This window comes from Puntigrus tetrazona, chromosome 16 (assembly GCF_018831695.1).
Source record: "Puntigrus tetrazona isolate hp1 chromosome 16, ASM1883169v1, whole genome shotgun sequence".
Lineage (NCBI taxonomy): Eukaryota > Metazoa > Chordata > Actinopteri > Cypriniformes > Cyprinidae > Puntigrus > Puntigrus tetrazona.
In genome coordinates this window covers 21,638,655-21,663,468 of record NC_056714.1, presented here as the reverse complement: position 1 = coordinate 21,663,468, position 24,814 = coordinate 21,638,655, and the positions used below count along the sequence as shown (strand labels likewise).

The 24,814-nt window shown below is 36.4% G+C and overlaps 3 protein-coding genes across 3 annotated transcripts; 2 read left to right on the top strand and 1 right to left on the bottom strand.

The window, feature by feature from the left end:
• Positions 1 to 6,748: 6,748 nt before the first annotated feature.
• hint3 (histidine triad nucleotide binding protein 3) lies at positions 6,749 to 9,150 on the top strand. Its single transcript, XM_043260130.1, has 5 exons — positions 6,749 to 6,908; positions 7,409 to 7,526; positions 7,710 to 7,779; positions 7,889 to 8,015; positions 8,440 to 9,150. Exons 1-5 carry the CDS (start codon positions 6,780 to 6,782, stop codon positions 8,476 to 8,478), a joined length of 483 nt encoding a protein of 160 aa, XP_043116065.1. The 5' UTR covers positions 6,749 to 6,779; the 3' UTR covers positions 8,479 to 9,150.
• A 259-nt stretch (positions 9,151 to 9,409) lies between these two features.
• Positions 9,410 to 11,961, bottom strand: si:dkey-29b11.3 (actin-binding Rho-activating protein-like). Its single transcript, XM_043260131.1, has 2 exons — positions 11,871 to 11,961; positions 9,410 to 10,825 (listed from the first exon to the last, which is right to left on the bottom strand). The coding sequence occupies exon 2, from the start codon at positions 10,777 to 10,779 to the stop codon at positions 10,306 to 10,308; it is 474 nt and encodes a 157-aa protein (XP_043116066.1). The 5' UTR covers positions 10,780 to 10,825; positions 11,871 to 11,961; the 3' UTR covers positions 9,410 to 10,305.
• A 396-nt stretch (positions 11,962 to 12,357) lies between these two features.
• trmt11 (tRNA methyltransferase 11 homolog) lies at positions 12,358 to 23,372 on the top strand. The gene is made up of 13 exons (XM_043260042.1): positions 12,358 to 12,462; positions 12,658 to 12,723; positions 12,805 to 12,878; positions 13,333 to 13,414; positions 13,512 to 13,604; positions 13,781 to 13,915; positions 14,084 to 14,240; positions 15,539 to 15,619; positions 15,735 to 15,899; positions 16,175 to 16,247; positions 16,973 to 17,107; positions 20,016 to 20,136; positions 23,126 to 23,372. Exons 1-13 carry the CDS (start codon positions 12,385 to 12,387, stop codon positions 23,264 to 23,266), a joined length of 1,401 nt encoding a protein of 466 aa, XP_043115977.1. The 5' UTR covers positions 12,358 to 12,384; the 3' UTR covers positions 23,267 to 23,372.
• Positions 23,373 to 24,814: the final 1,442 nt, after the last annotated feature.

The following is a 24,814-nucleotide window of genomic DNA, read 5'->3' as shown; positions in this document are numbered from 1 at the left end:
GAAAAACAGAGAGAAGGAGAGAGGAAAGTATGAAGCTTCCTGCGTGTATCTTTAAAAAATTACAGTCCCTACAGCAATATAATAGTTTGTAATGATAGTTTTTTTTAGTCAAGCTTGATCACTTGTTACTTTTTTATTAATACTTTTATTCAACAAGGATGCAACAAAGCCGATTAAAAGTAAACAACATATTAGATTATTCTATTACGAAAGTTTATTTTATTTCAAATAAATGCAGTTTTTTTACTTTTAGTTTATTGTCACCGAAAAAAATACTGAGCAGCACAGATGTTTACAACATTGATAATAAGAAATATTAATTGTGTATCGCACAGAGTAAAATTAGTTTTATTTATTTAATTATTTATTATTTTATTTAATTAGTCCAAGATCATGTGACAGTGAGACCGAAGCATTCCAGTGCTAAGTTTAAATATATAAAAACTGCCCTGTTTTGACACTTTGGTTACCCATCAGCTAATGATTTTTAGTTTTCAGTATCAGTTAATTAATTTGTTACATTTTATACACTTTTCTAGATACTCCGAGCTCTTTAAAGTGCGAAGCATCCACCTGGATGATGCAACGGCAGCCATATTGCACCAGAATACCATACACCAGCTTATTGCTGAAGTGGAGATTGAGTGATGAAGCAGATATAGATGGTTGGTTAGGAGGCCATGATAGACAGAGGCCAATGGGTGAATTTTGGATCTGAGATTTTTAATGACCACAGAAAGGCAGGACCTCATTAAGGTTAACACTTTTCAACATCCAATATGTTCCTATTGATTAAAATCAAGCCCCACCTTGCGTTTTTCTTAATAAATGCTCTGTTTTACCCATAAATATGTCACATTATTTAATTAAAACAGCTTACTATTCATATTTCACCTTGACGTTCTGTTGCTAAAGGTTGTGTTCTGTGGTTTTATGTCAAGTTCTAGTAGTGCTGCCCCTCTAAGTGGCAGCAGATGTCTTGTGTGTGTGATCCAGGTCTGGCACCGTTAGCTTGGTGTAAGAATGGTCCAGGTCTATTTCAAGGGGATTCACTTTGATTGAGAATGTGAGAATTTCACTGTGATGTGTGATAACCTTGAACAGTGTGAAGAGAAGCAGCACTCTGTACGTCCTTCATCATTCTTGGTGCTGTTCCACAGCCTGTGAACTTGGAAAACTAATTTTACTCTGTGCGATCCCACAGTATAACCAAAAGTTATTGAACAAACTGCTTTGCATATAAACATGCTCATCGGTCTTCATACAGCAGACATAATCAGTGCGTATGTGTTCAATTTATTTTCATCTAAGGTTTGTGAGGCACGATATGACTCTGTATCATCCTGAACCCTGGATATTACTCACAAAACAAAACATTTTTGTCTGCATCCATTTAATTTGTCACAATTTCTACTCAAGTTTCACAGTTTTTCTACATCTAATTAAATTCAAAGTGGTCGAAACGCATAATAAACTCATCTCTGCAGGTTGTAATTTTAAGGCATCTGAATTTAAAGCAGCAAACTCACATTTTCAATTGTGTTGCATTAAAATGTTTTAGGAGAAGAAATTATGTGTAAATCGTTCATAAAAACATTCTTACAACTGCCCCATTGAATTTAGGTAAGACTGGCTTTATGTACAATGAAAACAGAAATTTCTTCTGTAGTGCTCGTATTTCATGAAGAAATCCCAATAAAACTGGGAAAGAGTAACAGTTTTTAATTACAACTCTAGATAAGAGGCTTTTCTCTCATCACAATATTGTTGGAATAACTTCAGGTTAATATTATGCATTAATTTTCTGTTTGCTGCTATAATGGAATTATATTTTCACATTCAAGATACAGTTCTACTTTTTAAGTTTTTCAGTTTTAAGGGTTTGGTATCGTTCTCTTTCTGTGCTGTGAAATCACATGGGGCTTTCGGCACAGAAAAGTTGTATTCTGTCAATCTCCTGTCGTATTATGATAGATTGCCCTTTGCGAATGAAAATACAGTCATGCATGATAAGTAAGGCTGATATCTGGCCATGTGACTGAAATCCATACCCTATAAATGGCTATATTTCAATTCTGTGAGGCAGTGATTAAGGGTATGTTTACGCTTATAGTTTGTTCTTTGGGTTATTTTGGTTTAGAGGACTAACTCTAAACTTAAACACACAAGGCATAAAAAAACAGTCACAACTCTTATTACATTTACTCCTGGTTTCGCAGACAAGGTTTAAAGGGTTACTCCGCCCCAAAATGAAAGTTTTGTCTTACCCCCATGTCGTTTCAAACCTGTAAAACCTTAGTTAATCTTCGGAATGCAATTTAAGAAATTTATGACGAAAACCGCGACTGTCCCATTGACTGTCAAACCATCACCACAGTCAAGGTGCAGAAAAGTATGAAAGACTGCCATTAGTGGTTCAATCGTTATATTATGAAGCTATGAGAATACTTTTTATGTAAAGAAAACTAAATATTGAACATTTAGTCTCCATAGATGCACATTACGTAAGGAGTTCAGTGTTAGATTCAACAGTGAGTTTATGGTATCATTAAATAAACTCATTGTACACATTTTATAAGCTCTTCAGTGTTGGTAAAAAAAAAAAAAAAAACCATCTACATATGGACACTCATCCAGAGAGCGCATTTAGCTCAGCACACATTATTTTGGATGTTCTCAAGGTTTAACTATATACATCAGAAAAGTTGTGACCGTTGCCTTTTGTTTTGCATCTTTAAGTCAGAGGTCAAATATGACAGTGTGAATGCTGAACCAAAACCAAACATATCATTTTCTGTTTTGGCCCAGACCACAACAAACAAGCGAACTGAACTACAAGTGCGAACACATTCGAAGTCGAAGAAGTGGTCTTGGCTGTCGAATGGCGGCGTTCATGTTTATTCAAATGAACCGCACTAACCGAAAAATTGCACCACAGTTTGTTTGAACCGAACCAAAACTACCAAAACACCCCCTGATTCGAGGGAAAACGCTGGATCTGAAGGGCGGGAGAGAGGGAAATGAACACCAGGTGCGTTGCAAACCCACAGTAAATGGACTGTGCAGAAAGGTACAAGAATGAAGGAGAGAATGTCTAGAGAGTGACAGACAGCTGAGTAAACAGAGAGTTTCACGGTACCTGCTCTCTTTAGTTACGCTAACATTTCCACGATACGTCTGGATAAGTAGACACTGATGAGACTGCTTGCAAAAATTTACCATCAGCAGTGTATTAATATACGAGATACATAAATACGACTCATGCGTTAATATCTACTTCCACGATGCGCTGCTATGAATGCTGCTCAGAAGTACGTTGTGACCTCGGCTGTGGGTCTGGTACAGTGCATCTAGCATGGTTTATCTGACACAAATACTTGAAGAAGAGAATTAGAAGTGCAGATGTTTGAAAGGAACGAACATGATGAAACAGAGAGTCTAACACTGTTCACACTTCAAAGGCTGTGATGAAGATTGTCATAACACTGCCTCCTGCTGGTAGAATGTGGAAATACTGACCTAACTCAACCTTTACGTGTCAGGTCGATGCACTGGGACTACAGTAAATAAGCTATTTGTTCATTTGGTAATTGAATTAAAAACACAGTGGAGCTATCAGAATGATACCCGGGGAAAGTGTCGTGTTAGCAGTTGCTCAGATGGTGCATGATCACCTGGAAGCAAGTGATTCTGGATCTTTCTTAATGGGCTTTTTAGTTCTGCATAACAACTCTAGAGCCACAGGAAAATGACATCCTGACTTCGCTAATTGGCTGATGGCACCACAAGAATAAAGAATTGTATTCTTGCAAAAAAATATTTTGAGTTGAGTTTTAAGAGTTTTTTTTGGTTTTTTTGGAATTGCAGTACCAATTAGAGCTGAAAGTCAGCTCGAAATAAAATACGACCCTGTTTGTTTTTGCAGTGTAGTTCTGAATATAATATGCTCACCAATACTGGATTCATTTAATCAGCAGTAATATAATGAAATATTATCACAATTACTTATTAAAATTACAGTTTAAGCGGTTAAACAGCTAAAGCGGCCTTTAGTAACATTTAGTAACTTTATAAATGTTTTCTACATTTTTTTATGAACTTAATCCGTCCTAATACTGTTAATTTCTTTTAAAAAATATAAAAACAAAAATCTTACTAACCCAAAACTTTTCAACCATACACTGAAAAGGAATGATTTATTTCTTTTTTTTATGAGGAAAGGGGTTGCAAACTATTTATTTTAGCTACGTTTAAATAAAAAAATTGTGAAAGTTAGTCAATTAAATTAGTTTATTTCAGCAAAGGTAAAATAAACCGATTGCTTACACCACCCGTTTGCAATGTGTCATATTACGAGAATAAAAGTTTGCAGCATCAATTCACTTTAAATATCAGCAGAAAAAAAAGCTGATTAACTTCTGAACCGTGTTTTCTGTAAAGGCATGGCCATTTAATTTCATAAAAATACACAGGCTAATTTCAGTTTCATAAAGCCAAGTGTGACGGTGACCAGTGGCAATGGCAATCGTCTCAGCGGGATGTATGGAATGAAAGAGGAAGTTGGAAGTAGGGCAGAACATGATTAAAGAAGCTGAATATTTTCCCTTCATGTAGCTCTCTCTCTCTCTCTCCAGAGATTCATGAGTTGCATTTGTCGCCACCCCCCAACTTCCTCCATTTTAATCAACAGGATCTATTTACAAAGCCGATGCCTCATGAATAATTCTACAACCTCTTCAGGACAAAACATTGACTTCCTCAATGCTGGAGTTGATATTTTGGTCATGAATCATTTAGAGACGCATGAGATCCGTTGTTTGTTGCAGCGCTTAACTTCATATTTTCCCAGTTATTTCTAAGGCGTTTGTATTTTCCATTCGCATCACGATCATCTTCTATGTCCCACATTCGCTAGTCCTCTCTCTCTCCCCCTTTTTTTTTTTTTTTTTTTTTACAATCCTTTGCATTTCTACAATACCACAGCAGACTGTAATTGCATACAGTCATGTTCTGGCACATTATTTATCATATGGAGCCGCAGAACAAGAGATAACATAATAGCTTTGGCCAGCCGACAACCTCCAATACAGTGGCTGCAAATTGCTGATTGTCACATAAATTATTTTCACATTCATAATATAAACAGGGGAGGGTGTACAAGGAGAGTAAATTTGATGTCTTGAGTCATTATTATTTTTGTAATTTGTAATAATGAATCTCTGGATTGTTGGGAGTGCAAATGAGCTCTTAATTTAGAGACTAAACATGAACATGCATTTTAATGACATCATTTGCATACATTAAGGCGGTAAATGTGGCATCCTGACATATTGGAGTGCTCGGGATTAATTGCTCGGTTGACCCGCTAAACAGAGCAGTTTAACATAGTGTGTTGTCACTCACTTATCCTTTCTGCCTCTCTTGATTAGTAACCTTTAACCGGTCGGGAGCTCCGTCTGAGTGATTCTGCGGGGAGATTTTGCTTAAAATCTGCTGCGCTGGCTGCTTGCACGCAATACAACAGTATTCTTTAGATATAGGAGGTAAAAAGCTGTGTCTTGTTCGCTGCTGATGGAAATGCTCAAATAATCAAATGCGAAAGGGGCTTGAATACGTATCATTTAAAATGGCGGTTCCTGACCCAGGGGTCGTGACCCACACTATAGGGGTCACTAAAAACGTACAAAGCTCGTTTTAGTTTAAGGGCTACAAGTAGGGTGAAATAGCTACCACGTTGCTAATAAACCGTGATACATATTTTAATTAGCATTAAATCTGTATTGTTAGTTACTATAGAAATTAATTTGACTTCTAAAATTTGGACGCTTTATTCATTTCTTCTTCTTTTTGGTGGGACTAATATTTTAGGTTTTAGTGTCGTGTTTATACTAAATACAAGAACAAGAAAGGTCATGGGATGATTATATTTATTTACCATTTAAGCAAAATAATGGTGAAACAAAGAATAAGTATCTCTTGGTTTTGACAATATCGTGAAGAAGTACCCTAAATTACTAGAAGCTTAGAAATGTGTAATATTTCACCCCGCTGAATGGAAAATATTCTTATAATCAGATTTTGAGCAGACATCTTATGAGCGTGAAATTACATTAGAAGTGTGACTCTGTTTCTTCAGAATTTCATAATAGAAATAAATGTGATTAAACATATGAACTTATAAATTAAGTAACATGAAATATTGCATGTTAAATATAGGGTTTAATCAACATTATATCATGGAAAATGTTACAGCAAGATGACAAACACATGCCAGTAGTTTTAGTTTATCATTTTATTTGATTTAAAAAAAAAACATTTTTATAAATCTTTAATTTCTTATACATTAAAAATACATTAAAAAAATGTTTTTCGGATGCTCTGCCACTGTCATTTTACCTTGAATTAAATAGTATATTTTGTACGTTATATTAGATTTAAAAAAATAAATAAATAAAATATATATATATATATAACAAATATATAAATAAAAAAAAAAAAATAATGATAATAAAACGTTTTGTAATATATATAAATAAAGCAATTAACACATAGGACATAAAATTCAGTCATTTATTATCAACTTGTCCTAATAATATCATGCATTATTTTGACGCTTTAAAAATGAAAATATGTACACGCGTATATTTTACCTCGGGTTCTCTCACAAAGGGATCGTCAAACCCGGCTTTTCTATACCAGACTCAGAGGACTTATATGTTGAAATGACGGGAAGCTCGTGTTTGTGATGATGTAATTAGCGCCGACTTCACGTTTTGAAGATGGCAGCCGCCGTGAACACACCGACACCTGAGATCAGTACAGCGAGCCAGACCGACGATGGATACGACAAGAAATGCATTTTCTGTAAAATAGTGAAGGGCGAAATGGGAACCGAGCTCCTGCATAACGTGAGTGCGCTGCCAGTGCTTTATTTAAGATATTATACGATCCGCGAAAGACGATAACGATGAAGAGGCTAAAAACACAATACACCTAACAATATCGTTACGTGTTTCATGAAATCAGTATTTTCTTATAGAAGTGAAATTCCGACGTGTCCCGGGTGTTTATAATAGTTTTTCCTATGCAAAATCTCGTCAAGTTAGTTTTTGAATTAAATAATTTTGTTTTAATAAAAAGGGTGATACTCGGCATCAAAAATGGAGTAATATGCGTATTTAGAAAAATTATCTTGTTTATTTTGGAAAATAAATTTTAATTATGTTTTGCAATAGGAACATTATAAGTCTAAACGTTATTTATTGCATCTAAATGTATCTACAAACAATTAGTGCTGAATAATTGCGAAAATAAATGAAGCACAATAGCTATAACACAGATTGAATACAATTGCAGTTGGTGTTATTTTTATTTACCCATTTCTATGAAATAAAACCCTGTTTTTCAGGATGAAACCGTGTCCTGTTTCAGAGACATCCACCCTGGAGCTCCTCATCACTATCTGGTTGTACCAAGTAAACATGTGGGCAATTGTAAATCTCTCGGCAAAGAGCATGTAGCATTAGGTAAACACGCTGTGAGTTCTTCAAGACCGGTGTAAACGTTTAGCCGTTTCTGACAGTAGCATAACAATCTGAAAAAATTAGTCTCATTTAACGCGTGCAAGTAGTCAGACTTCCCAGCTTAGTTACACATAACATGCTTTACTGAGGAGTCATCCGTGTAAAATCTATTTTTGTGGTTTGCAGTGGAGAAGTTGGTGGAGACGGGGAAAGAGATACTTCAGAAGAGCGACGTGACCGATTTAAATGATGTTCGGTAATGAAAAACATCTGCCGCTTACACGAAAATCAAGTCCTTGTTTATGAAGCATGCACAGCATCGTGAGTTATGTTCTGATGCATCACGTTCCAATTATATTCCTAAGGTTTGGCTTCCACTGGCCTCCATTCTGCTCCGTCACACATCTGCATCTCCATGTTCTCGCACCAGTCAGTCAAATGGGCTTCATGTCCCGCTTGATCTACAGGCTAAACTCGTACTGGTTCGTAACGGTAAGCAATCGAATGAATAAACCATCAATGCAATCCACTATTCGCTGTAATTTAGTTCACAGCTGAATTACACCCAACAAAACTAATAATCGCATTCCCTTGGAGCGGGTTATTGATGCGTTAACAAACAAAATGTTTTCTGAGACGTTGCCAGTTATTACGTCTGTTGAATGAGACCTTTTGTCGCGTAATTGGAACGAGCAAATTGTATTAAATTAAAATGGACAGGCTACAGTGGCAGGGGAATGAAAACCTTTTTTGTTTTTGACAGCTCGGATGGATAAGCGTGGAGAAATGTCGCAGTCTTACCACTTCTGCTACTATAAAGCGATGTCCTCATGTGTTAAATCGTAGGGTTTTCGACTCCCCTTTGCTTTGGAGTGTGCAAAAGCGTAGCTCACCCTTGCATGTCTTTATTTTGCAGGCCGACCAGTTGCTCCAAAGGCTGAACTCTATGAGCTAAACGAACAGGAAGCTAGAGGAACTCAAAATACATTCGTGTTTGAGACGCCCAGAGCCGCGTTCCTCATAATAACAGTCCTAGTCAATATGTTTGTGATGACAAAAGGTCACAGACATGTGCCTCAAGGTTGTAATACTCATAATGCTGTGTTTTCTGTTAGTTATATCGTCAGCCAGACGTGCTAATCAAATTTGAAGCTAAAAAAACACTGCAGCTGCTTTTCAATTGCTTTGGGGGCGAAAAAAAAAAAAGCATGCTGAATAGTAATGACATTGATAAATTTGACAGAATCATTAATCTTTTACAAAGAACAGTTGGGATTCTTCCAGTTTTACTAAAGTAATATGATTTTTAAGGATACAGGGCTGAGACAAAGAGTTTTTAAATATGAATGAGCTAAAAATGGTAATTACTCTCAATAATTAGCTTTGACCTTTAACCTCACTGGCTGAATGATTTTGGCATCAGAATATATGTATTTGTTATTCTGTTCTGCAACACTGATGAACGAGCAGCTATGCCTTTTGTCCTTTATATGAAACTAAATTAAGTTTTAACTCTGTTTATGCCATGGCATAGATTGTACTGTATTGCCTCAGATGTATTATTGAGAGGTGTAAAGTTGTGTGATATGCATAAGCATGTAAAGAAATAATAATATAATAACCTGCATATGTTATCTGCTTTTTAATAGTCTTTGTGCTTCAAGACTATCACGTGATTATCACTGTACATCCATTTTTATACTAATTACATTTAGAATACATTCAATGCAACTGAATACAGAAAAGTTGACGTATTTTCTAAGTAATACTTTTCTTGCAAATGATTCATCATATGAGAAAATTACTCCATTACAAAAAACATGTTTTTGAAAGGTTTTAACAGGAAAACAATGTGTGCCCTAACACTGTGCATCAAAGTGATGGCATATTAATGTGATTATGGTTTGAGAATAAGACTAAAATGTTGCACTGTTATTGTTCACTTAAAGGTAAATGAGTGTAATTTCTGAGGATAAATCATTGTGCAGAGATAATAATAGCAGAATAAAGTCATTTTGTAGGTTGTAAAAAAACTGCTTAATTAAAAAGTTCACTGAAAAATTATTTTTTTCTTACCTATAGGCCATTAACATCACATTATTTGCTCACTAATGTATCCTCTACAGTGAATGGGTGCCGTCAAAATGACAGACAAAAGCATCACAATAACTCACAAGTAATCAACACGACTCCGGTCCATCAATTCTCCCTGACAGCACCCATTCACTGCCAAGGACTCATTAGCGAGGAAGTGATGTAACACTGCATTTCTTCAAATGTGTTCCGCTGAAGAAGCGATATCTACATTTTGGATGGCCTGAGCAAATTATTAATTTTAGATTTCTTTAAAGTACCTCTAAAACCAGTAAACAGACCAGCCTAACTAGGTTAGTAGACCCAACTAAGAACAGCAAACCTTTTTCAGACTAGTTTAAGATGTTTTAAAGCACGAACACGTAAAAAGTATTTTTAGCAGCACCTAAAAGCAACACCGACTTAAGAGATGGTATGGGAGGGGGTGGGGCTACCTGTCATTTTGACCAATGATAAACCAGACCGTTTCGAATTTTGTTTGTAATTGTAATTTTTTTAAATTCTTTTTTGGTGATACTTGGGGGGAAAAAAAAATAACAGTATACAACATTGCTACATTTGAATTCAATACGCTCAGTTTAAATCTCATTAGCATAAGTTTCTTTGGCCGACAACTGACTCCTAACTCACGTTCAAGTAAAACGGATGTCTATAAAGCAATGTTGGACAGACAGGCACATGGTGTCCATCACTGCAACAAGGTGATGAGCACTTCATCATCTCTTCCCTGCCACAGCATCTCTCCTTCAAAGTGCACCAGCCCTTGCTTGCGTGCTCGCAGCAGAACTCCCACCAGTTTATTAGAGATGGTGACGTATCTCTCAAACAGCCTCCCGAACCGCACACACACCCTGCTCTCACCCCCGCTCTCTCCGATCTCCCTGATGACCTGGCAGAGCTCGGTGACCTCTCTGCTGATGTGAGAGTGGGCGTCTTTTCCTCTCTGCTCGGTTTTGGAGCCCTCTAAAGGCCTGCCGTAGCCCTCCTGTCCTCGCTGGATCTGCGGTGGAATCAGCTTGCCGTTGCTAAAGGGATTTTGTTTCTGATACTCGCAGCGGTCGTTGGACCATTTCTGCCAGTTTTCTGTCAGACCCTTGACGGATACGGTGCAGGTCTCCGCCCTGTCGTCATTAGGCTGCGCAGGTGCTGCTTCTGTCTCCATGGTGACCTTTGGCTCACAGGAAGGCTCTAGTTTTCAGCATGCTTCACTGTTGGCACAACACAAGCTACAAGTGAGAAGATTGCATGTCGTACGGCCTTTAAATAACTTAAAGCTTCATGAAGTCTACAAGTAAGACTGACCCCATGTAATCAATACAAGTCGGGGCACTTAACTATATCATATAGATAGATTGTAGGGAAAAAAATGTTGCGGGTTATTGTTAACTAAAACGAAAATTACAAAACAAATGTCATAAATTGAAATAAAAAGAAGGTAATGCGATATAATAATATAATAAGAAAAAAGCACTACAGTTACCAACTGGAAATAAAAACTAAAATATTTTTTTAAAAAGAAGCGCATAAATTATACTAAATAAAAAATAAAAGTCTAATAATAATTCTGCTATAAACTACATAATAACAATACTAAGAAAACACTGATTATAAAACGGGGCGAAAATAAATATCTTTCGTGTATTTGTGTATTTAAGGTCCCACGCTGTTTATGCTTGGCGCAAATTTTGAAGACTTTGGGGAAAATAATGCTTACTAGGAAAAATTATAACGATCAGGAATATCTGGAAAAATGTAGCTTATAATTTGAATTCACATTTTTATAGGTTTTTATGTCCAACAATGTATCAGTATTATGGGAAATATCCCATATTCAAAAATGTAATCATTATGTTTATTAAATTATTAAAACGGCAGGTAATATGGTTTCTTTTAATTTTATTATTTGAATAATTCTTCATATTTGAAGTAGGCTACAGTTCAATTTTCATAAAACTCACTTCCATTTAAATTGAATTTATTCTCAATTATATTTAATTCTCCAAATATAGAAGAATTGGGACATTATTGTCAGTTCAGGTCTCTATAGGTGGCAAAGTCTGCATGAAACGACACTGTATACAGTACACATACACAACTATACTGTATATAAATCGATGAACAGAACATTGTAGCTTACAAGATTATTAGTGACAATCGATCAGCATAGTTTAACGATGTGATCAACTTTACAAAGATTTATTTGACATCAAAATATATGCACTGCACATTAGGTGTTCTATAATAAAACCTTACCGCCTTTGTTTGGCTTCTTGAGGATGGTTGTCATGCTGTAACGGCGATGAAAGTGGATACATTACAAGTTGAGCAGTAGATACTTTTCTGACCTCTGTCGAGAGTGATTGACGTGCGAACCAACCAATCAGAGCACGAGAATCACGTCCCTGTACGAGACGATGAACCAATGACAGGGAAGATTTTAGCTTCTTAAGAAGTTAATGAGAGCGCAGATAAGATTAAAGGATAACATCAGGTGACACGAAATCTTTTCACAAAAAGCACTACATAAAACCATAAGAAAAAAATCAACCGGCTTTCACGAGCACACAATTGTTCCGACCCCAAAGGAATTTACTTAATTTAACTCTGAGGTATATGTTGCAGTGGTTAAAACAGGTAAAAAAAGCACAAATGTCTAATCCTTTCACAAAACTTTCGCTTAGGCGATTTACGTACGGGGATGCCAAATAGGAACTGTTGTTGCTTGCACGGTGTACTCAGCGGATGATGTTGAGTGTAGCACACAAACATGGCTCTCCACTGTAGTCGAGCGTGCAGACAATATTTACTTCATCTTGCACATGATAACGTCGATTTTAGATTACCGGTACAATCTGTAAACTTTCAGTTCAATAAGACCTTCGTGTCAAAATGCTAGAATTAATTTGTCAGATTGTATTTTAAATTAGTGGGCTCATTACAATTCAATTCAGTATTGTAGAGTAAATCATTTTAATTTAAAACTAAGATCGAATTGTGTTTGGTAGATATTCATGTATCACTTTTTGATTTTTTGTTACAGGAAATAAAAGCGTTGCTGGCTCTAAGAAACCGTCCGTTTGATACACCAGAGACATTCAGCGAAAATGTAATCCTAAATTGTTTTTCACTTAATTGCTGTAAGTAATTGTTATGTTATTTATTTTCTAACTCAAATTTTTTTGCCAAGTCTCCATTTTGGCAACTGAATGGCTTATCAGAAGACGATGTACAGAGTGTCATGTCCAGAACGGTTTGTGGAAAGTAAGTTTTAGCACATTATTACACTTACATTACATGTGCAATGCTCAAGATGGCAAAACTATTATGAATAGTGTATGAATATTTCATGTAACCACGGGTGTCATCTTACAATAAGGTTTCAGTTGTTTATATTGGTTAATTACATGAGTTAACGTGAACCAGCAATGAACAATGTTTCTACAATATGTATGAATCTTAATGCTATTAACAGCATTTACAATTTCATAAGGAAAAGTTAGCTAACATTAGTTAATGCACTGTGAATTGAAATTAACAGTGGAGAAATGTAGTTTTAAGGATTAATATAGGATGTTAAATTATATATGCCTTTTACTCATTGTTAGGTTGTTAATTAACATTAAGAAACAAAATATTTTACTGTAAAGCCTTCATTGAACAAGAACAAAAACAAAAAATGAATAATTATTGAATTGCATTTATGTAAAATTTCAAGGTCTGCTTTTGAACTTTGGGGTCATGGAACAACAACAGACAAGCTTAGGACGTCCTTGTTGGCGTATCCAGCAGAAAACATGGTTTGTTCACGTTCCCCTCTTAATAAATACAATGTGATTTACAGAATGCATTTCTGAATAAACTCTCAATAAAGTCTCTTTTATGACTTCTCCACAGGCTCCATATCTACAACAAAATTCGACTTACAAGATCAATGTCTACACTTTTAACAAAACATTAGTGTTTAAGGACAGAATCAAAAAGATTGATGTAAGTATTTAGCTTTATTTGCATCTTTGTGCATTTTGAATGCCTGATTCTGTAGAATGCCATCCTTAATTGTTGTTCGTTTATCAATAGCGCTAACTGCTTGTTTGAATGTCTTCTGTTATGGACAGTGAAAATCATATGTGTATATATAAAAATAGCATTTTTTTTTGCCACAGGCTTTAGACTTCTTGCCATTTGAAGGGACTGTCAATCTAAAGGATCCAGAACATATTTTCTGTTTGTTGGAGGATTATGGCTCTGATCCTAATGACATCCCAGAGGAGCCTTTTCATATATACTTTGGGAGATGGGTAAGCAGCTTTTTCCATGGATATAACGTTTCAGAAGTCTTTGAAGACGAACAAGCCATGTCTACTATATGGATTTGTGAATTGCTTGATTTCTGGCCTAGAAAGTAAAAGTTGATTGATGTCTTTGATGTAAAAGGTGACCTAATGTATTAACTGTTTTCTCTTCAGATTGCAGATGGTCAGAGAGAATTGATTCGCTCGTACAGCGTGAAGAAGAGACATTTCATTGGGAACACTAGTATGGACGCTGGCCTTTCCTTCATTATGGCCAATCATGCCAAAGTAAAGGCTGGCGATTTGGTTTACGATCCTTTTGTTGGAACAGGTGAGGAGCGCAGAGCGCATACATGGCTTTTAAATACAACCCTTTATGTCTCTTGACATACATTTTTGACTCTAATATCTGATTGGAAGAGGCACTTTTGAAGCTGTTGTAAAATAGCTGTTGTATTCCCTGTTGATAATATGTTCAATTGGTTATGAAAAGATGTCTTTTCTGAATAAAAAAAAAACAACTGTAATGTTGTAAATGTAAAAAAAATATATCATTACTTGTTATTGTAATATTAGTGTAATTTATTCTCATGATGCCAAAGCTGAATTTTCAGCAGTCCTTACTCAAGTCTTTAGAAATTATTCTGAAAGGCTGGTGCTAATATTTGATGCTAAATAAATGTTTGTTATGATTATCAACTCTGGAAACAGTTATGCTGCTTAATATTTTTGTGGATTTATTTTTTGTAATGCGTTTTCAATTTGTTTTGATGAATGGAAAGTTTAAAAGAACAGTCATTTATTTATTTTTACTAGTATAATTGTGTTAATTTAATCATTCTTTTGGAATTTGGAACATTATATTGGTGGTTCTGCGACAACTAGTATTAAAAAGTCAGTTTTAATATAAAAAGTCATTCAGCAAAGTCAGTGTGTATTTTTATCATCCAACACGTCTATGATGTCAGATAACTTTATTCTACAAATGAATTCATTTAGTCTTGCAAAATGGGTTTGTTTGGCATGTTGTTAATCAGAACAGTTTATACGCTTCATTTTGAGCCAAACTGAAGCAGGTGTTTGTGTTTGTTTCTCGTTCTGAGTGAAATCACATCTGACAGCCTGTCTGGGTGATTGAAGATATGTGCCATCATCTTCTGTTTCTTATTTGTGTCTAACACGAAGCAGGAGCAGATCTCTATATCATATTTTTTTGGTTGCGATGTCTCACAGAAATTCACACTTTACAGTCTCAGTTGGCCCACTTTTTCCTCCTCCTTTTGACTTTGAAAAGACACTTTCGAGTGTCATCATTCAAATGAAGGATTGCTGGCTTACTAAACAGCATGGGGCTGCATTTCTCTCTCAGTCTCTTTCCCAAAGCGTGGCTTATTGTGAGTTTGTAGCGTGCCACGATGTTGCCAGGGCTTTATCATAAGTCTGTTGTCACCACATGCGCTGAGATCTGCAGGCCAGATGTGCTTATTTACTAACGCCCTCTGCTTGCCTAGAAATCCTTATAGGCCATACTTTTAAAGTGTATAAAGATATATCTACAGTCAGATGTATTGCAGAAATTGCTTGTGTTGTTATCTTGAATTCCGTAATGATCATTTTCTTACTTTTCAGGTAGTCTGCTGGTAGCGTGTTCACACTTTGGGGCTTATGTATGTGGAACAGACATAGATTACAACACTATCCATGGAATAGGTATGTTTTTTTGCTTGTTTTTGTTTTAAAGCCTTTAAATCATTGTCTCCGTTAGTTTTCCACAGTAGGTTTTTTTTAGTGAGTGCACACCTGTGAGCATTTAAAACTATTGCAGGAAAAGCCAGCAGGAAGAATCAGAAATGGAGAGGACCGGATGAGAACATCCGAGCGAACCTGAGGCAGTATGGGACTGAGAGTCTCTACGTGGACGTTATGGTGTCTGACGCTTCCAAGCCAGTTTGGAGAAAAAATGCACAGTTTGATGCCATTGTTACAGACCGTACGTTCCTATAAATATCTCAGGTCTTCAAAGGTGTACAATTTACTTTTATATTCAAATACTAAAGCGCACCTGGTTGGATTAGCTAAAAAACAAGCTGTTCCAAAACACTGGCTGGGTTTTTCGGTTGCGTGGGAATGCTGTTTGTAAACATTGCTCAATTATGTTTAGTGGCTCATAAATTACACACTTCACTTTTTAAAGCCACATTTTTTTATTTGTTACTATTAACTGTTGTTTTGAAGCTTCAAGTGTTTTTCTTTTCCCTTGTGCAGCTCCATATGGCATCCGCGAGTCCACAAGGAGAACGGGATCTCATAAAGATATCATCAAACCTCCCGAGGACTTGTAAGCCTATCACGTTTATCCACCTGCATTTTTAATGGATCCACTTGAAACACTCTTTAGATATGAACCAGTCATCCAGTAATCCTTTGCCTCACCTCTAACACAACAAATGGTACAATACTGTATAGTCAAACTAGCTTTCGAAGGCTTTTCCTGCATTTTTTTAAATCCATAATTTAGTCAAAAGAGTAGTATTGAGAAATAATAAATATTACAATTTACAACAATTAAAAAAAAATGCTTGTATTTCAAAAATCATTCTGATTTGGTGGTCAAGAGAGAAATATTGGTAACAGTTTTAGTATAGGGACAATTCTCATTATTTACTAGTTGCTTATTAGCATGCTTATATTGGCTGTATATTAGTGTTTATTAATAATAATGATAATAATATTAAATAATAATGTCTTTAAGGCTGTATCAGATTTTGATGTATTTATGCATTAACCCGGTTTTAATGAAAATTGTCATCATTTACTTGTTTGTTTTTTTTCTTTTTTACTAAAAATAATGTTGTGTATAAAACATTAGTCATTCTTTTCAAAAATGTGCTACAAAAAGAAAAACTCTGAATTAATTTGTTCATTAGATAAGTGGACAAGGCAATCTTTTGCACATTCAAAAGATTTCCCTGATATCTTCACCTCTTTTCTCTTTTTTTGGTGGACTATCCCTATTAAGATTCTGATTTGATTTATATTTTTTTGTTTCCTTTCCTAATGCAGCTCTGGAGAGAGTCACGTGCCTGTTTCAATGGCGTATCACCTGAGTGATATCTTTGCTGACCTCCTGAATTTTGCGGCTCATCACTTAGTTTTGGGTGGACGTCTCGTCTATTGGCTTCCAATCTACAGACCAGAGTAAGTATCTGTAATTAGGCTGCTCGATAACATTCACAAACTTTATCAGATGCAGCATATTTCTCTATCATATGTACTGAATTGCCACTAGGGGGCTATCTTGTACCTTCCTATGTCTATAGAAAGGCGCTCAAAGCACATCGGTAGCTCAAGCCCCCTGTTGAGGCGGTGCATGTTAAACCTGTTCAGGCTTGTTGACCTGCGGTCAGCACCAGCATAGGAGCAGGTGTGAAGCCGTGGGGTATTTCCCACTGACCACAAACAGCAGTGTCCACAGATCATGCTCTCCACTGATTACAGGGCCCAGGAAGAGCTGTGATTAAAAAAAGGGCCCTAGCGCTTGATCTGCACCTTTACCTCATCTCCGTCTCACTTATAGACAGATTTTCCATCATATAGTTACGGGATTCAATCCCACAAGATTGCTGATGCCAACAGTAATGAATTTAGCTTGCGTTGTCTTGATTTATTTCATGAATGAAGTGCTTTCCAAGTAGGGCTGTGCAGATACAGTCACACACCACAGCTCTTTTTATATTAATTTATATAATATCTAACACATCAATTAATAGCGTACAATTTCAAACTTTAATTCAAGGTGTGTCTTGCACAATATTAAAAAAATACTAGTATGATGGTAGAAATTAAAGACCTGTATTGTACACTACATTCAACTTTTATTCAGCAAGTGCACATTAATTTAATTATTTGAAAGTTATTAAAAATTCCAAAACATTTATGTTTCAAACAAATGCTGATCTTAAATGTTTTATTCAGCAAGAATTCAGAAATTAAAAGGTATAACGTAATAATAATATAATAGTGCTGTCAAACAATTAATCACAACTAATTGCATCCAAAATAAAAGTATTTCTATGTATATGTTATGTTTATATATTAAATGTGTGTGTGTGTGTGTGTATATATATATATATATATATATATATATATATATACATACACAAATAAAATATAAAATCTAACTATATAAATGTGTATACATGTAAATAAAATTATTGATAAGAAAAAGGAATCAGCATATTAGAATTTTACTTAAAATTCACTTTAATAATTTACATCTTAAAATATATTAAAATATTATTTCACAAAAGTTCTGTTTTTACTGTATTTTTGATCTAATAAATGCAGCCTTGGCGAGCATAAGAAACTTCTTGTTAAAACATAAACATTTACAGCACCATTCAAAGTATTGGGGTAATTTTTTTATCACTAAGTGCAGCAGAGAGTCAGAACGAAGCTACACGCAGCTGAACTCCAGTATATCCGGCCGATGGGTCAAAAGTGTATCTTGTGAATGTGTTGGGGTCCGAAACCGGTATAGTTGTGAGTGACATCACCACAAGGAGGCGCTGGCGTCAGAAGCCTTATGACCGCATCTTCTGAGCCGGCGTTAGTATAGCAACACTTGTGTTTATAAACTTTGGTGTCAAAGGAGCAGATGACTGCTGCTGGAATCTGGGACTTCGACGCTGATTACCCTAGTAACAGTTAGAAGTGGAAACAGCCCTCAGTATCCAATTCATCCACTTTGTCTTGAGGAGAAAGCCCCAGACCAAATGAAACACTTCTTCCATAGTAAACATCAGCATTGCTGGTGACGCAACGAGTCGCTTGTTACAAACAAAACCAAATGAGGTATGACAGAGAAAAATATGGCAACATATTTTAGTAATGTCCGCGGTGATCTAGTCATCAACATGAATCTAAAAAGTTATCCAGTTGACACATCTTTGACCTTTATGTTAATTGTTTTGTTACCACTGCCTATTGTTGCAAATAGAAGAATAATCTCTCTTACGGGACACGGACGTCATGAAGTGAAGGCAGAGATGAGTATGAGCCACATGGGATTGTAAGTCATTAGTACCCCATAATGTACTAGTCTGTTCTGACTCATTGCCCTATATTCAGAAATGTGATTCTGTCATGTGATTTCTGTGGATGGGGTTCTCCAGAGGGCCCTTTCCTGGAAAGCTGACATTTGTTAGACATTTCTCCAAGGTGACAGGAGTAGCTCCGTGTAAACAGTGCGATGGAGAATATGTATGCCTCCTTGTTTTGCTTTGTCAGGTCCGTTGAAAAGAGGGCACATAATTTATGATTTGTTTGAAACGCAGCTAACTGCGTGTGCGCAATGGTTTGCGGATCACTGGCTTTGTGTGGATGAGGTTCAGCTAGAGCTAGCAGCCCTCGAAAGCGATTTTTTTTTTTTCATCGATTTCAGGCGCTAGCCATATTTACGTAATCGTCTGAAAAATGAAGGGAGTCGATGCGTGCAAACGCGTCTGTCAGCGCTTGAATGTTAACAGCCCACCAGCTCAACTCCCTGCTGAGTTAATGTCCCTACTAAATGTCTTCACTGCCTCTGGGAACAACGAATAGTTCGGATGTTCTCAGCGGTTCTGGTTAGATGGGTTCTTATGGTTGTGGCAGGGCTGCAGATTTGCAGTTTAAAATGATCACACATATATATTAACAGATGAGGTCTAAGTGTAAGGTTCACTTTGACTTTGTGGATCTGTTGATTAAAAATAATTGAATGTTCTTAATGTTTAATTTTTCAGAATTATATATTTTTACCTTACCTGTATATTTTATATTGAAAGCAAAGATATAGTAATCGTAATAGACTGCATTCATGCACTGCTTCTGTGGTTGTTTTGGTGATCTTCCTGTTGCCCAGAGAATAATTGTCAGAAAATCTACAAATAATGTCAGTTTAATGTGTCGCCTCTTTTCCATTGCTATGCAGTGCATCTTGACACACACAAGAGAGCAGTGGCACAATTTCAGAAACAGCAGCTGATAGTTGTGACATCCCCTACCACCATCAGGGTGTTTGGTAAGCGTGCAGCTGGCCGATCTGAAACTGTACTGTGGTCTGCAGGTACTGTGAGGAGATGGTGCCTCTTCACCCCTGTTTGACTCCCATCAGCAACTGCGAGCAAACTCTGTCCAGCCACACGTCACGAAGACTCATCACCATGGAGAAGACCAAGGAGCCTGAGGTATGTGAGGCTTTTTTTTGACTGGAGACCTCTTGGTCTAAAGATGAGCTTGATATACGCGAACTGTCCTGAACATGTTTTATACTGTTACGTCTTTTATGGCGCCAATCTGAAAATAATCCTGCCATCTGGCTGTGATTGACTCTGTTTTTACGCCACTTTAATGACTTAATCACACATTGTATGGAAAACAATCCATCTTTGGATTTGACAACCACTTCACTTCAAAACCCCAAATTGTTCCCATAAAAGCTTTCCTGAAACCCACGCACGAATATTTACCCAGACTGGCATGTGTCTCCACAGACTTATTCTTCAAACCTTGAACGTATATGTTATCTGTAGATGTCCTTGTATTCCTCCTGAACTTGTTTGAGTCCCCAAAGACAAAAAAAATGTCTATTAAATCAGTCTCTTCTGTGAAAAACTGGCTCATTTCCCAAAGCTCAAGTAGCTCTGATGTGCTCTTGGCATTGGATACGTCAATACGATAAGATCTCTGCAAAACGTCTCCTAGTGTCCAGCAGTAGCTAAAAATAAACATCTGAATAGTGTCCGTCGCTCAGTGTTTATGGATGTTTATCCTAATTTCCTTGATCGGCTCTGTTAGGCTGTTCTACAATGCTCTTCACATGAATTATAATATTAGGTTTAGAGTTCTGTTGCTTTTGTTTGAGAACAGAAGGAACACGTCTTGTTACATTATGGGATAAATATTACCCAGTGCAGCTTATTTTTAGAACAGAACGCAGGACTTTTAGGAGCTTAGCAGATCTAGCATTAGTCCATTGCTGTCAAACAACTCTGAGTCCAGATGAGGCCCTGTTTCTGCCTTGTCTCATTCTCTTTCTCTCTGTTTCCATCTCTCTCTTTCTCTTGCTCTGTTGTTTCTCTTTACATTTTGCATTTTGGCACACAGATTCTGTGTGTCCTCATGTCCCCTGCACCAAAGATCTGGTGCGTTCTTGTGTAAATCTTACAAAGAAATGTTCCTATTTATGAGTGATGAAAGTTCATATTTTGGTTTCGGGAGTCGCCAATAACAGGTTGATATGCAGGCGAGGCTCAAAAACACTTTAATTTTGTTAAAAAAAAAAAATGTATACCTTAGTTGGTTAATTTTTCCTTTGCATGACACTAATCTGTGGTGATTCGTCCAGTCGTCTCATTTTCATCTCATCATGCCTGTAATGACTGATGAATAGGTTTGTGAGCACACACTTTTCGTGTACAGCGTTCAAAGAGTTAGTTTACCCAGAAATGAACATTTCTAATATTTTTGATTAAAAAACCTGCATAGACACAGACACAACTTAAATGTTCCCAGCTCTAGAAATGTAATAAATACATCGAGAAAACAGTCCATGTGAGATCAGTGGCTAAACTTCAATTTAGCAACACTACTGTAATATTTATTTTGCGCAAAAATAACATAATTTCTTCTCCCCTGAGTTACATCTTCTGCCTTTTTGGAGATTACTTATGAACGTATTTGACGTAATCAGCATTGTTTACATTCAGGGGGGGAAGTGTGCGCATGAACTTAAGTGTTGTTTACGCTTTTAGTTAACTCTTGGGGCACTTTAGTTTATTTTGATTAATAGATATAAGTAGATATGAAAGTGGTTTATAGTTACCAATTGCATTTTATAATTATACTTGTATCCATATATCTTTCTGTTTTAATGTATTTTACATTTTAACATTTCCTCTGGATTGTTTAACTAGACATTTCAAACAAAGGGCATTTATTTGGAATCTTTTACTTAAAAACTTACCGATCACAGGTTTTTGCTATTGTCAAAATACTCCCAAAACCGAAATATGAACTTTCATTACCCACAACAGAGACGTATGCGTAATTGTCATGAAAAAGGTATTTTCCTTTTTGTTCCTGTTTTTGGAGTGAATTATGACTTGCACATTCCTTGACAGCGTTCATGAGATTTCCAGTGCTGTTCATCTTCATTTGTTCATCCTATAATCCTAATTGACATTACAGCCCACTTAGGCCACCACAGACACTATAGGATCTGTTCCAGAGGCTTGTGTGGTCTGCGTTGCGTAAGTTGCGTTGTAAACTAAGGCCTCGGCGCGTGTGACCTGAACTGAGTCCTTGCTGACTGGCAGAAGGGAGTGTGTTGTTGAAGGTGTCGTTGATGGTTCGCAGGCTCAGAGCTGGAGTCATCACTTTCAGCTCGCAGTCTTCCTGCCACCTCGTTAGTGTGCTTCCCTCCTGCCCTCCTCCAGCAGGTCCTGCTTAAGATCCTGGCCTCTGCTCGGAGCAGGAAAATCTGAGGAACTTAACACTCTGCTGTCTGTCATTAGGCACTTGACTGTGAGCTTGTGAAGGGAAGGCATAAAAGCGTGCTGCGCTCAGACGAACGTTCAAAACGGTCTCTTCCTTTGTTTTAATATTTAAGTATATCTAAACATAAAAATTTAAAAGCACACTGTCCGTTTCTTGTTTTCTTTTCAAACCTTCACTACCTGGCAAAAGAGAAAGAAACCTTTTATGCTCAAAAGGATTCAGTTAACAAAAGTCGTTTGAAAAATAATACTTTCATAATTTGAAATACCTTCACTATTACTTTTCATCAATTTTGTGCATTTTCGTAGAATAAAATCAGCTTATCACAATGATTCTGAAGGATCACGTGATGCTGAAGTCTGGAGTAATGTATACTGAAAATTAAGTTTTCCAATCACAGGAATAAATTATGTATATACTACTGTTTTTACTGTATTTGGTTTAATTAAATAATAAATACTTGTTTTAAACGTTTGACCAGTAATGTGTATGTACTTAGTTTTTACCAGAAAATGTAAAATGCTTCACTTGAATATAGGTTATTGCCAATAAAAAAACAATCCAGTACTGATCCAGTTTAGAACAGCAGTTTTTTACTCTCCACTACTGAAGATGTGCTTAAATCTTAGGATTTTTTTTTATTTTTTTTTTTAAGCTTTTTAATGTGCTTTCTTGCAGGATTTGGACAGACTAGCGCACCTTGCTGACCCTCGCTTCACCCCATACCAGGGTCACAACTCCTTCAGAGAGAAATACTTCAGTGGTCTCACCAAGAAGAACGGAAAGGACACCAAAGCCACCCCAAAAAACAAAGAATAAAACAAACGGTTTACGTTATATTTTTATTTAAATGTAATTAGTTTTTTTAATTTCTTTTAATGAAATTGAACTTTTTTATCGTTTTGCAATAAAAACCCTTGTTTTATCAGTTGTCTTCTCTTCTTTTATCTTTCTCCTCTCTAAAGCGGGCCCCAGACGCTATCGAATTTATCGCAGCGTTACAAATATGCGTTGAAGATAAATTGCCGGCAGGGATTAGCGCAATACTTGTTTCTCTGAGTGCTTGCGAAGTAGAAAGATGTAGGAGTCTAATGTAATGCGCCTACCGTACATTTGCAGAGAAAGATGGAGCACTGGGCCTGCTATCTAAACTCCCTAAAGAGTTTATACCAGGTCAGGTAGACATCTGACTAATGAATCTGTCTTAGACTTAAACTCACCTCAAAGAGAGCCGTCTAGTTCAACATAAATTAGATCTCCTATGGAGAGATCTTAAAGGGATTTGGGCAGAGATTTAACATGTTCCGTCACTGGTAGACGCATGCGTTTCTATTAGGATGGATCTCATTTTTGCTTTATTAAATCCTGAGGCAGATCCCAAACATTTTGTAAATGGTGATTTTGTTTTCTTGCACAATTCCCATTTCTGTTTATTCCCATTCAGGCAATCTTTTTAGAGCAAGCAGTAATGAAATGGATTATTGTTCATCTCCCTCAAGCAGATAAGCTTCCTCCATTCCTCAGCTCTCCCCTGTAGAGGAACGATGAAGTGAAAAGCCACAGAACTGTCCTTCAGCTGTTACAGGCCGAAATCCACTTCCCATTTTTGATAAATACGATACGTACCTGCTTAATATAACCATGTCATATCTTACTGACCGCAAACTTTCGAATAGCGGTGAATATTTACAATATCAAGGTAAAAAACAAATCCTAGAAAACTGGAGAAGCATCACAAATGTGATTATTCGGATTCGTATATAGTTTTTAGAAAATGTCACTATTTCCTAGTGAAATGACTCCAACTCTGGGAGTACACTGGGAGACGTTTCTCTCAAACAATAAGTGCAAAGAGTGCTTTGATATTATTTATCCTAGTGTGAGTGTTCTGCCAGGGTTAGATGTTTTCAATTTCAAGTGCTTAAAAATATCTAAATTGACTCTAATTCCCAACATTTCCCTTTTGTTTTCAAATGAGCTGTGCCGCTTAAATGGTGCTCATGAACAGCCAATAAAACTAATAACCAGAAAAAACAATAACCACACACGCTCTCACCATGCAGCGCAGAGTCTTAAGAGAAGCTTTGAGACCGTTTTATTAGCTTCATATGGCGGCAAAACAAATATGTTGCTGAATAACAATCAACAATTCTTAGCTTTTAGCTTTGAGTGTTCAGATGGTTTGCATGTGCTTACATCATTGATTATCAACACTTTATGGTTTTGTGTTGTACCTGAATCAACCTACAGAACACAAATTGAAAGGCATTGTCGTGTGCTTATTTTACGTAACTCGTGTTTTTTCGTGATCTCCGTCAGTCCCTCATCTTCTTTTTTCCATAAGATAACTTGCTAGTCAATGAATCA